At 44.7% G+C, this 13,596-nt stretch overlaps 1 protein-coding gene across 1 annotated transcript in view; it reads left to right on the top strand.

Moving 5' to 3' along the window:
- HMCN1 (hemicentin 1) overlaps positions 1-13,596 on the top strand; it is a 944,468-nt gene that overhangs the window by 879,740 nt on the left and 51,132 nt on the right. Inside the window, exon 100 of the mRNA XM_073582913.1 lies at positions 245-379. Within this exon, the coding sequence (XP_073439014.1) occupies positions 245-379 (135 nt within the window). The remainder of the gene's footprint in view (positions 1-244; positions 380-13,596) is intronic.

Here is a 13,596-nt window from a genome sequence, read left to right on the forward strand (position 1 = left end):
TCTCAGTTTGTCTCCCATAGTTGAGGTCTACCTATGATGTAAATTACAGACGCCTCTCATCTTTTTAAGTGGTGGAACTTGCACTATTGCTGACTGACTAAATACTTTTTTTCCCCACTGTATCAGTCTGCTCTTTATTATGGTGCCTGCAGATTGGACTGCATTTTTATGGCAATAGGCTCCCTTTAAAGAAGTTGGATTCACACTGATTACTTTGAGTTTATCTCGATATTTTTACTTACAGACATTGATGAGTGTACACTAGAAGATGCAGCCTGCCGTAAAAATGAAGAGTGCAAAAACACATTTGGTTCATATGCATGTGTTCTGAACTGTGGAGCTGGATTCAGAGCTTCTGCTAATGGCCTAGACTGTAAAGGTAAAGTATAGGTAACCCCACTTACTAACTGCTTCCAGTCCACTCTCTTCACCGTCTACACATTACTCTGCAATGAGGTTCTATAATGTCACTGTATAGTAAGTACCTGCATGAGATCGCACAGCTGCAGGAGCCGGGGGGGCGGATGTTAGACAAAAAGACAAAGAGATCGTATATTACCCTTTCTGCCTTCCCGATGACTAAAGGGCATGTCACACTAAGCGATATCGCTAGCAATATCGCTATAACTTGTTATAGCGATATTGCTAGCGATATCGCTGTGTCTGTTACTTACCTACAACCGGCTCCCCCGCTGCTTATCTGCATATTCTACAACACTCGTAATAATAATAATTTTTTTCATATAGCAATAAAATATTCCCCAGCATATTGTCTGATGTGGTAAATTCTACAGCAGTTAATACTTTCGTGGTTTTTAGACACTTCACACACACTCATGCGGGCCATGCATTGGCACTCAAATTTAAAGGGATTGCGAAAGTAGCTAAGCCAATTGGGGGGAATTATAGAGGAACAAATTTTAATAGAGAATCCTACTGAATTTTTGTTTTAAATTCCAGAACCCTCTGTGGCTTAAATACCAGACAAGATCTCATTTTACAATATACATGATATGATTGACATGTTTTTTTTGTGTGTATGTGGGTTTTTTTTAATAGGGCGTTTCCTATACGTGCTAGGGCTAATGTTGGTCCCAGTTTCTTTGCAAATTTATATACATGTGTGTCTTGATTGTTAATGTGATATCATTGGTCAAAAACAGCATGTGGTTCCATGTATGTTTTAACGTAAGTCATTAATTACTCCATTTTGTCATAACCATGAGTAAGGCGTAGCCGAAACCAGTTAGTTGGAGACCACTGGAGGAACTGCTAGTGTTTTATGATGTTTAAGTAAACTGCTATAGGGTGTTTAGCCTTATTTAACTTAATAAATAAATAATTTAAAAAAATGATATGGGTCCCCCTATTTTTGATAACCAGCAAATGTAACGCAAACAGCCATGGGCTTATATTACCAGCCTGGGAAGGTCCCTGGTTATTCAACCCTTCCCAGCCAAAAAATACTAGCCCGCAGCTATCTCAGAATTGGCACATCACATTAGATGCTCCAATACTGTCGCTTTGATCGGTTCTTATCTAGTGTCCTGGTGCGGTGGCAATTGGGGTAATGATAGTTGGGGTTTATGTCAGCTGTGATTTGTCAAAAATCACAGCTGCCATCAAGCCCTGGGGCCCTTGGGTTAGTAATGGAGAGATGTTTACCGGACAACCCTATTACTATCCCAGTAATAAAAATAAAATTACACAAAAAATTCACCAATTTATTATTCCACTGAGTCTGAAGCAGTCCAGAAATGGATACCTGAAAAGCATAATAAGACAGAAATAAAATCAAAAAACGGTCCCTTGTTCAGCAATTTATTAGAAAAATTGTTCCCACGAAGCTCCGCTGAAGACCACATTGACCGAATCCGGCTTTGACCTATGTGAATATCAGTAAAGTTCCTGCTATCCACAGGCATTGGTACTGATGACAATGCTCAGCAAAGCTGCCGGGTCTCAATAAGAGCAGAGTGAGTCAGCGATGGTGAGGAGCATTATTTGTAGGGGACTTGAAACATTATATACAATTGTGCTCAAAAGTTTACATACCACGGCAGAATTTTTGCTTTCTTGGCTTTTTTTCAGAGAATATGAATGATAACACCAAAACTTATTCTCCACTCATGGTTAGTGGTTGGGTGAAGCCATTTACTGTCAAACTTCTGTGTTTTCTCTTTTTAAATCATAATGACAACCCAAAACATCCAAATGACCCTGATCAAAAGTTCACATACCCTGGTGATTTTGGCCTGATAACATGCACAGAAGTTGACACAAATGGGTTTGAATGGCTACTAAAGGTAACATCCTCACCTGTGACCTGTTTGCTTGTAATCAGTTTCCGTGCGCATATAAGCTGAGCAAGTTTCTGGGATCCAGACAGAGTCTTGCATTTTTCATCCAGCCACTGATGTTTCTGGTTTGTGAGTCATGGAGAAAGCAAAAGAATTGTCAATGAATCCACAGGAAAAGGTAGTTGAACTGTATAAAACAGGAAAGGGACACAAAAAGATATCCAAGGAATTGATAATGCCAGTCAGCGGCATTCAAACTGTGATTAACAAATGGAAAATCAGGGGCTCTGTAAAAACAAATCCATGGTCAAGTAGACCAACAAAGATTTTGTCCACAGCTGCCAGGAAAATTGTTTGGGATGCAAAGAAAAACCCACAAATAATATCAGCTGAAATACTGGACTCTCTGAAAACTAGCGGTTTTGCTGTTGCACAATTAGGAGGCACTTGAAGAAAAATGGGTTGCATGGTCGAGTCGCCAGAAGAAAGCCATTACTGTGCAAATGCCACAAAGTATCTTGCTTACAATATGCAAAAAAGCACAGAGATAAGCCTCAAAATTTCTGGCAAAAGGTTGTTAGGCGTCGGATTTCTGCGTTTACTCCGCAGGGATCCAGACCCTCATATTCTGCAGTCTCCTGCTGTTTATCTACTGCAGAGGAGATTGCAGAGGAGATTGCCTTGCAGCAAATCTCTCCTGAGTCTAAGTCCTTCTGTCCTCTTACTGGGTAAGCTTATGGGACGATCTCCCATTGGAGATCGGGAGTCATGTGCTCAGGTCCCGCTCCAGATCTCATTGGTCCATCTCAGAGATCTGGAAGCTTTCAGAAGGTCCCGGCTGCTATGAAAGGTGCGCATGGCTGTTCTGCCATGCGCTAGTGTAGACTTACTTGCTGCTGTGTGTATGAGGACGGATGTATGATTCTGGTGAATGACTCATCATAAAACTCCTTCCCTCTGATATTACGTATGTGGTTAGGGACTGAGTTTAGAATCAGCACCAGCGCTCCTCTGCTGCAACATCCACAGCTGCTAGCGTCCGACATTGTGCTTGCACCTTAGCCTTGTCGTTTAGCGGCAGTGTCCACACCGCGCTGCAGTAGCAGCCCCCTTTGCATTCGCAGTTGCGACGCTGCGCACACGGTAGGTCTAGACGGACGTAGTGCCGCCGTCTTGGGCTACTCCTGTGACCTGATACCGTGTGCGCGTTTTTACGGAGTACTGTGACTTCAACAGGCTCAGTCCTTTGTGTTTGTATTTGTTTGGCATCTCTGTGAATTAACTGAGATTGCTCTGCACACCTGGGTGTAGTTTAACCCTGTGTGCATTTCCGCCATATTGCTCCTGCCACCACTTAGCAGCGGTTATATCACCTACTGCACGGTGGACCCCGAGCGGCGAACGCACTTTATTATTTTTATTTAGTGCGTTCTGCCGTTCCTAACATTATACTAGCGCCAGGGTCTGGCTAGTGATGGCAGAACAGCAGCAACTGTTAGTGTATTCGGCAGCTTGAGGGCCGGTTGGCCACTCTTGAGAGGGCTCTCTCAGCTGCACAATCCACCGAAGTTGCTGTAAAGGCAATCACAGACGCGGTTTCCCGTATGTCCACATCCTCCCTCGCGCCGACAGTTACCCCCCTCCCGTTGCCCGATAAATTTTCTGGAGATGGCGCCTCCTGTAGGGGTTTCATGTTGTGAGTTCATTTTCTGGTCTACCAGTTGTGAGTTCTCCTTCCAGGCTCCCTCTGGTGGTAACAGGAGGTAGTGAGGCTGATTTAATCAGTAGAGATTTGCCATCTGATAAGGAGGATGACGATTGGACCTCAGGAATCTCAGACTGGATTTAAGACAGCTGACGCCCAATTCTGGTGCTGGTGATTCCTTCTGGCCTGTCAAGTCTTGGTTCTCAGCTCTGTTCCAGTCAGCTCAATCTAAGTTTTTCTGCTAATGTTCACACTTGATTTTGTTGGTCTATTCAGTTTTTTGTGTGGTCAGCCAGCCCCGGCTGGGGCTGTGCTGAATTTCCACTCTTACTTATCTGTATTAGCCAATTTGCTGTTTGTCCCTTATTAGATTGGCCTCTTTTTGCTCTGCCTCAGAATATTTCTGAGTGCTGATATAGTGGGAGAAGTCTAGTGACTTCAGGGTTAATTTTGTTATCAGAAGTGTTGGACATTATTTTTGTAGGGTTTTTGGCAGATTGCAGACAGTGTCTTTCCTTTCCTATCCTTTCTAGTTAGTTTGGGCCCCATCGTTTGCTCAGCCTATTTTCCTGCCTATGTTTGTGTTATCATCTTGTTTCACCGTCAATAAATGTGTGGGGGCTGTCTATTCCTTTGGGGTTAGTTTTCCCCTTTTCTTGCTTTAGGCTTATTTAGTGCTCCGGCCGTGATGAGGCGTCTAGGTTCATCGTAGGTACGCTCCACGGCTGCTGCTAGTTGTGTGGTTAGGATCAGGGATCTGCAATCTGCATAGTTACCAACCTCTCTGGTTTTTCTGGGGCTTAGCTTGTTTAGGTTTTTCCTCCACGGTGACCCATTCATAACAGTTTCATCAGCCAGTGCTCTATTCAGCTGGAGCTACTGGCTGCACGATTCCCTAAGAAGGGGCCAAGGTGGGGTTTATTGTTTCCCTTCTGTCGGGCAAGGCGTTGGAGTGGGCCACGCCATTATGGGAGCGTGGTGACCCAGAGGTTCGGACTGCTGCTCACTTTCTAACAGCTATTAAGCAGGTCTTCCTCGGTTCACAGGTCACGCACGACACCTCTCTTCAGCTTCTTACTTTGTCTCAGGGTTCTCTCTCTGTTAGTCAGTATGCCGTCCGTTTTTGGACACTGGCTTCCGAGCTGGAGTGGTCCGATAAAGCCCTCATCCCTGTGTTTTGGAGAGGTTTGGCGGAGCATGTTAAAGATGCTCTCTCTACCAGAGAGGTTCCTGCAAGTTTGGAAGAGGTGATTGCCATTTCCACCCGCATTGACCGCCGTTTTTCAGAGCGCGGTATGAAGCGTGCTCAATCCAAAAGGAAGGTTACCTCTTCTCCCAATTTTTTTGAACCTCTGGAACTACCCGAGCCAGAGGTTCCACCCCCAGAGCCCATGGAGGTGTATCGCGCCGTTCTCCCGGCACATCCAGCACAAGACTCCAGTTGCGGCTATACTTGTCAACACGCTGTGTCTCAGAACAACAGTGCCCCGCAACGGCCAAATTCTGTACTGCCAGGCAAGACCCTTGTTCCTCCCTGCCTTCGGCCGAAGGTTCTCGCGTGGGCACACACTTCCAGAAGGGGTGGTCACTGTGGCTATATGCAGACCACAAAACTCCTGGCAGGGTCTTACTGGTGGCCGCACAGGGCTAGGGATGTTAAAAAATATATTCGGGCCTGCGCCTTTTGTGCTCGGAATAGCCTCCTTAAACGAAGGGTAGAGACGCCTGCCGACTCGCGGTCACGTTCCACTTTAACATCCGCTCCCGTTGTCTCTCACGGCTCCCTTCTCAAACCTGGCAATCTTGCCACCCCTGATGCCTTTCACTTGTCCCGGGATGTGTGAGCTACAAAGGCACAGGAAAATTGGTCAAATTTGAAGGAAAGATGAATGCAGGACATTATCAGCACATACTGAAGGCAAATTTGCAATCATCAGCCTGGAAACTGCACATGGGACGTACATGGACGTTCCTACATGACAACGATCCAAAAGACTAGGCTAAGTTGACCTGTCATTGGCTACAGCAGAACAAAGTGAAGGTTCTGGAGTGGCCATCTCAGTCTCCTGACCTCAATATCATTGAGCCACTCTGGGGAGATCTCAAGTGTGCAGTTCATGCTAGACAGCCCAGGAATTTACAGGAACTGGAGGCTTTTTGCCAAGAAGAGTGGGCAGTAGAGTTGAGCATTCCGATACCGCAAGTATCGGGTATCGGCCGATACTTGCTGTATCGGAATTCCGATACCGACATCCGATATTTTTTCAATATCGGGCATCGGAATCGGAAGTTCAAAGTTGATTGACTGCCGAAATGACGTCATCATGATGCGCGGTGTGTGCGCATCATGATGCGCCATCATTTCGGGCCTTCCGGGGGGTCTGTAGCGGCCTGCCGGGGGGCTGTGCCGGCCTGCCGGGGGGCTGTGTGGACTGCCCGGGGTCTGTACCGGCCTGCCGGGGGGCTGTGCCGGCCTGCCGGTGGTCTGTGCACCCTGTGGGGGTCTGTACCGGCCTGCCGGGGGGCTGTGCCGGCCTGCCGGGGGGCTATGCACCCTGTGGGGGTCTGTACCGGCCTGCCGGGGGGGGCTGTGCCGGCCTGCCGGGGGGCTGTGCTGATGTCCGGGGCTCTGTGCAGGCATCGTCCTGTAGTATGTAGTATGTATGTAGTATGTAGTATGTAGTATGTATGTAGCATGCATGTAGTATATATGTAGCATGTAGCATGCATGTAGTATGTATGTAGCATGCATGTAGTATGTATGTAGTATGTATGTAGCATGTAGTATGCATGTAGCATGTAGTATGTATGTAGCATGCATGTAGTATATATGTGGTATGTATGTAGCATGCATGTAGTATGTATGTAGTATGTATGTAGTATGTATGTAGTATTTTTTTTTTTTTTTTTTACATTTATCACATTAGCCGGATGATGGGACTACTACTGTCCCATCATTGGCTAATGTGTCAATCACTGTCATGGTAGCAGGCATCGCCCGATGGGACTTGTAGTCCCATCGGACGATGCCTGCACGGACCCCCGGACTTCAGCGCAGCCCCCCGGCAGGCCGACACAGCCCCCCGGCAGGCCGGTACAGACCCCCACAGGGTGCACAGGCCCCCGGCAGGCCGGCACAGCCCCCCGGCAGGCCGGTACAGACCCCGGGCAGTCCGCACAGCCCACCGGCAGGCCGGCACAGCCCACCGGTAGGCCGGCAGAGACCCCCGGAAGGCCCGTACAGACCCTCGAGAGGCTGTACAAGGGCAGGAAAGGGTTTTTCCAATTCCGATACCGGAAGTCTCATAGACTTGAATGGGACTTCCGGTATCGGCATCGGCGATACCGATACTTTTTTTAAAGATCGGCCGATCCATTCCGATCCGATATTTTGAAGTATCGGACGGTATCGCTCATCTGAGAAAATAAAGAACCTCATCCACAACTACCACAAAAGACTTCAAGCTGTCATTGATGTTAGAGGGGGCAATACAAGGTATTAAGAAATGGGGTATGTGAACTTTTGATCAGGGTCATTTGGATGTTTTGGGTTGTCACTATGATTTAAAAAGAGAAAAACTGTAGCAGTAGTTTGACAATAAATGGCTTCACCCAACCACTAACCATGAGTGGAGAAAAATTTTTGGTGTTATCATTCATATTCTCTGAAAAAAGGCCAAGAAAGCAAAAATTCTGCCGGGGTATTTACATTTTTGAGCATATCTGTATCTACAGGATATCTACTGTAGCTGTTCTGTCTGTTTCTCCAATATCTATCTATCTATCTATCTATCTATCTATCTATCTATCTATCTGTCTAATCTCTCTATCCTGACGTTTCTGGTTGTGAATTAACTATACTTGACTGATGAAATTTTGTGTTTCCTTTCAGAATTATGCCTAAAAATTAGCTGTCATACACATGGTCCATGAGCTGTTTAATTTTTTTCTCGCACCCATAGACTTCCATTGGCGAGTGCTGTCTGATATATGCAGTCAATCACGGCATGCTTCGATATTTTCATCAGTCTGATTAGAGCTTAGGAAAAACTTGCAGATGAACACTGAATCATTTAATAATGTTGCAAAGTGATGTTTTCTCGCATTGCACTAGCCGATTTTATATGCAAGTGGGAACCAGCCCTAAAGCAATCTTTAGATAAGGCAGCACATAATTAGAACTGACAAGATTATAAAGAATTTGTAAATTAGAGGACAAGCCCACCATAAATGTTGATAAGAGACTTTTTTTAGTTCCACATCTCCAGCAAATATCAGAGAGGCAATGAAAAATTTTGTGCAGCCTCTCCAAGCATCTAAACCATCATGAGAGCGTTTACCCTCTATAGACAATTTATGGATTAGTTGGAATATCCTAGATCTCTCTGCTTCTGAAAATGTCTGGCCCATATCTGTCTTTGATGGAAAGGATTGCAAACAGAATCTTTCAAAGCGCATTAATTCTCTACGCAATGGACCCTGGTTATGAAGACTTACTTGCTTTCTTTAATGAGATTACACATTCTTGAATACAGTGCAATATGCAGGGTCAGGCTGTCAGCTATTTTAAATGATGACATTTTTCTCTGGGCATGAAAGCCACTCATAAAAGGGTTAATGTGCGCTATTTTTTAATTAAATATATTTTTCTAATTTTGTAATATGTATTCTGCCTTTTCCTAATGGCTGCAAATTCCAAGCATTCTAATTATCAGCTTCTTAGAAAATTGTATAGCTCCTACTCACACCACCGCAGATAGTTTTAACTTGACCGCCACTGCAACTGTAGAAAGACCAGGAGAAATGATGCTGTTTTCTTTCAAAATCTTGAATTAGTTACAATGATCAGTAGGTAAAAAGAAGTAATCTGTACAGGAGAATACACATGCGTCTTGAGGAATGGCTGCTGTAGGCTAAACTGAAGAAGAAGGGAGGACAACCTAATACAGAGCTCAACTACAGGAAGGACATAGGGACGATATTCACATAGTCTTATTCTACCTACAAGGAATTTTGCTGATTGGAGGAAAAAAATTAACACGGAGAATATACATTAAAGGTTGTTCCCATTCGTGGGACACAACACTCCCCATCTGAAATCAGCAGATTTCATAAGTCCTTATGTGATGTAAGAAGTCGACTCTGTCCCTCAACGTCATGAAACCTGCAATGAGAGGAGAGAAGGAAAAACAATGCAACAATAATGCAGTAATCAAGTCCATAGAGTTGTGGCCAAAAGTATTGACACCCCTGCAATTCTGTCAGATAATACTCAGTTTCTTCCTGAAAATGATTGCAAACACAAATTCTTTGGCATTATTATCTTCATTTAATTTGTCTTAAATGAAAAAACACAAAAGAGAATGAAGCAAAAAGCAAAACATTGATCATTTCACACAAAACTCCAAAAATGGGCCAGACAAAAGTATTGGCACCCTCAGCCTAATACTTGGTTGCACAACCTTTAGCCAAAATAACTGCGGCCAACCGCTTCCGGTAACCATCAATGAGTTTCTTACAATGCTCTGCTGGAATTTTAGACCATTCTTCTTTGGCAAACTGCTTCAGGTCCCTGATATTTGAAGAGTGCCTTCTCCAAACTGCCATTTTTAGATCTCTCCACAGGTGGTCAATGGGATTCAGGTCTGGACTCATTGCTGGCCACCTTAGAAGTCTCCAGTGCTTTCTCTCAAACCATTTTCTAGTGCTTTTTAACGTGTGTTTTGGGTCATTGTCCTGCTGGAAGACCCATGACCTCTGAGGGAGACCCAGCTTTCTCACACTGGGCCCTACATTATGCTGCAAAATTTGTTGGTAGTCTTCAGACTTCATAATGCCATGCACACGGTCAAGCAGTCCAGTGCCAGAGGCAGCAAAGCAACCCCAAAACATCAGGGAACCTCCGCCATGTTTGACTGTAGGGACCGTGTTTTTTTCTTTGAATGCCTCTTTTTTTCTCCTGTATGTTGATGCCTTTGCCCAAAAAGCTCTACAGTCATGGCCAAAAGTTTTGAGAATGACACAAATATTAATTTTTACAAAGTCTACTGCATCATTTTTTCTAATGGCAATTTGCATATACTCCAGAATGTTATAAAGAGTGATCAGCTTAACAGCAATTACTTGCAAAGTCAATATTTGCCTAGAAAATTAACTTTATCCCCCAAAACACATTTCAACATCATTGCAGCCCTGCCTTAAAAGGACCAGCTAACATCGTTTCAGTGATTGCTCCACTAACACAGGTGTGGGTGTTGATGAGGACAGAGCTGGAGAACAATCTGTCATGATTAAGTAAGAATGACACCACTGGACACTTTAAAAGGAGGCTGGTGCTTGGCATCATTGTTTCTCTTCTGTTAACCATGGTTATCTCTAAAGAAACACGTGCAGTCATCATTGCACTGCACAAAAATGGCCTAACAGGGAAGAGTATCGCAGCTAGAAAGATTGCACCTCAGTCAACAATCTATCGCATCATCAAGAACTTCAAGGAGAGAGGTTCCCTCATTGCCAAAAAGGCTCCAGGGCGCCCAAGAAAGACCAGCAAGCGCCAGGACCGTCTCTTAAAAGTGTTTCAGCTGCGGGATCGGGCTACCAGCAGTGCAGAGCTTGCTCAGGAATGGCAGCAGGCAGGTGTGAGTGCATCTGCAAGCACTGTGAGGCGGAGACTCTTGGAGCAAGGCCTGGTCTCAAGGAGGGCAGCAAAGAAGCCACTTCTGTCCAGAAAAAACATCATGGACAGACTGATATTCTGCAATAGGTACAGGGAGTGGACTGCTGAGGACTGGGGTAAAGTCATTTTCTCTGATGAATCCCCTTTTCGATTGTTTGGGACATCTGGCAAACGGCTTATTCAGAGAAGACCAGGTGAGCGCTACCACCAGTCTTGTCTCATGCCAACTGTCAAGCATCCTGAAACCATTCATGTGTGGGGTGGCTTCTCAGCCAAGGGAATGGGCTCTCTCTCAGTCGTGCCTAAAAACACAGCCATGAATAAAGAATGGTACCAGAATGTCCTCCAAGAGCAACTTCTCCCAACCGTCCAAGAGCAGTTTGGTGATCAACAATGCCTTTTTCAACATGATCGAGCACCTTGCCATAAAGCAAAGGTGATAACTAAATGGCTCAGGGAACAAAACATAGAGATTTTGGGACCATGGCTTGGAAACTCCCCAGATCTTAATCCCATTGAGAACTTGTGGTCAATCATCAAGAGACGGGTGGACAAACAAAAACCTTCAAATTCAGACAAAATAAAAGCATTGATTTTGCAAGAATGGACTTCTATCAGTCAGGATTTGATCCAGAAGTTGATTGAGAGCATGCCAGGGAGAATTGCTGAGGTCCTGAAGAAGAAGGGTCAACACTGCAAATATTGACTTGCTGCATTAACTCATTCTAACTGTCATTATAACCTTTTGTTACTCATAATATGATTGCAATTATATTTCTGTATGTGATAAAAACATCTGACAAACACACATAAAAACCAGAGGGCAGCAGATCATGTGAAAATATATTTGTGTCATTCTCAAAACTTTTGGCCATGACTGTACTTTTGTCTCATCTGACCAGAGAACATTCTTCCAAAACGTTTTAGGCTTTTTCAGGTAAGTTTTGGCAAACTCCAGCCTGGCTTTTTTATGTCTCGGTGTAAGAAGTGGGGTATTCCTGGGTCTCCTACCATACAGTCCCTTTTCATTCAGACGCCGACGGATAGTACGGGTTGACACTGTTGTACCCTCGGACTGCAGGGCAGCTTGAACTTGCTTGGATGTTAGTCGAGGTTCTTTATCCAATATCCGCACAATCTTGCGTTGAAATTTCTTGTCAATTTTTCTATTCCGTCCACATCTAGGGAGGTTAGCCACAGTGCCATGGGCTTTAAACTTCTTGATGACACTGTGCACGGTAGACACAGGAACATTCAGGTCTTTGGAGATGGACTTGTAGCCTTGAGATTGCTCATGCTTCCTCACAATTTGGTTTCTCAAGTCCTCAGACAGTTCTTTGGTCTTCTTTCTTTTCTCTATGCTCAATGTGGTACACACAAGGACACAGGACAGAGGTTGAGTCAACTTTAATCCATGTCAACTGGCTGCAAGTGTGATTTAGTTATTGCCAACACCTGTTGGGTGCCACAGGTAAGTTACAGGAGCTGTTAATTACACAAATTAGAGAAGCATCACATGATTTTTCGAACAGTGCCAATACTTTTGTCCACCCTCTTTTTTATGTTTGGAATGGAATTATATCCAATTTGGCTTTAGGACAATTCTTTTAGTGTTTTTTTTTCATATAAGACAAATTAAATGAAGATAATAATAACAAAGAATTTGTGTTTGCAATCATTTTCAGGAAGAAACTGAGTATTATCTGACAGAATTGCAGGGGTGTCAATACTTTTGGCCACAACTGTATTTGCAGTAAAGTTTAAAGTTCAGTTGGGCGCTGATAATCCTGAGTCCTAGCACGGCAGTAGTATGCAAAGGTATGTTCCCCGCCGTTGCAGAGTCCAGCGACAAAGTTACGTTCATGTGCCTCCTGCTCGAAGGAGCCAGCAAAGTGAAGCACTTGGAGAGGTTCCTGCAGCTGTGGCCTTCGTAGATGCGTCGTAAGAAACGTAGACTTGATGACGGTTGAAACAGTCTTTAAAGATCTATGGTGCAGGACTTGGATTTGCTGTATTGCCTTTAGAGACTTCTTCCCACCTTTGCTGTCTCTGAGATGGTAACATAGTGTTCCTGTTGATGCCCTGAGTACCGAGCTGTCTCAGTGATACCCTGCCTTGAACTGCGATGGGTGTTTTGAACCCAAGAGGACCATGGATGCTGTTTTCCTCCTTCGATAGCAAGTTCATCACAAGGTGATACTTGGGAAGTAAACATGTCTTGTTCGACATCTGGCAGTGTGCTGAGGCAGCATTACATGGGAAGAATGTTAGCACCATCGGTAAGAGGTGGGCTGTTGAGAGAGGGGCTCTCACTCTGAGCACTGAAGTCTAGCACAGCTTCGGCTTGACCAGGCTTGAGATGGAGATAGGCGTCAAAGGTTGGGAACTTTGAAGTTACTTGCTGCGGATCCCTTGGCAACTCTGTCTCTGCTGGAAGAGAAAGTGAGGGACCTACCCAGCTGTTATAGTTGTCTTCGATGGGTTTAATGCTCGTGACCTTGATGATCACCTTGTCTTACTCTGTAGGTGGTGAGTTGTTGTCCTTTGTTGTAGGACCGAGTGCTGTTGTCTCGAGGTTGTAGCCTCGAGGATAAAGCAAACTTGAATTGTCGGATGGTTGATGTTGCCACTTAGTGTCTTTTGACTTCTCCACCCAGTAGTGACGTAGGTATGACAGGGGGAACAAATCTTGGTCATCAGATGTAATAAGGGTTTTGTAAGAGGAGATGTTGCTTGGATCCTTTGTCTAGTAACTACAGATGTTGCCGATGATGACCCAGCCTAGCTTGAGGCGCTGGGCGTATGGTTCATTGAGTAGTCCGTGGATTTGTTGACGCATCTTGTGCAGCCATATAATGTCTCTGCCGAGGAGACTTAGGATGTCTGCCATGTCGTCCAGGGGTGGCATCTCTTTG

The sequence above is a fragment of the Dendrobates tinctorius genome, unplaced genomic scaffold (genome assembly GCF_039654945.1).
Source record: "Dendrobates tinctorius isolate UK_male_01 unplaced genomic scaffold, ASM3965494v1 ptg000074l, whole genome shotgun sequence".
Lineage (NCBI taxonomy): Eukaryota > Metazoa > Chordata > Amphibia > Anura > Dendrobatidae > Dendrobates > Dendrobates tinctorius.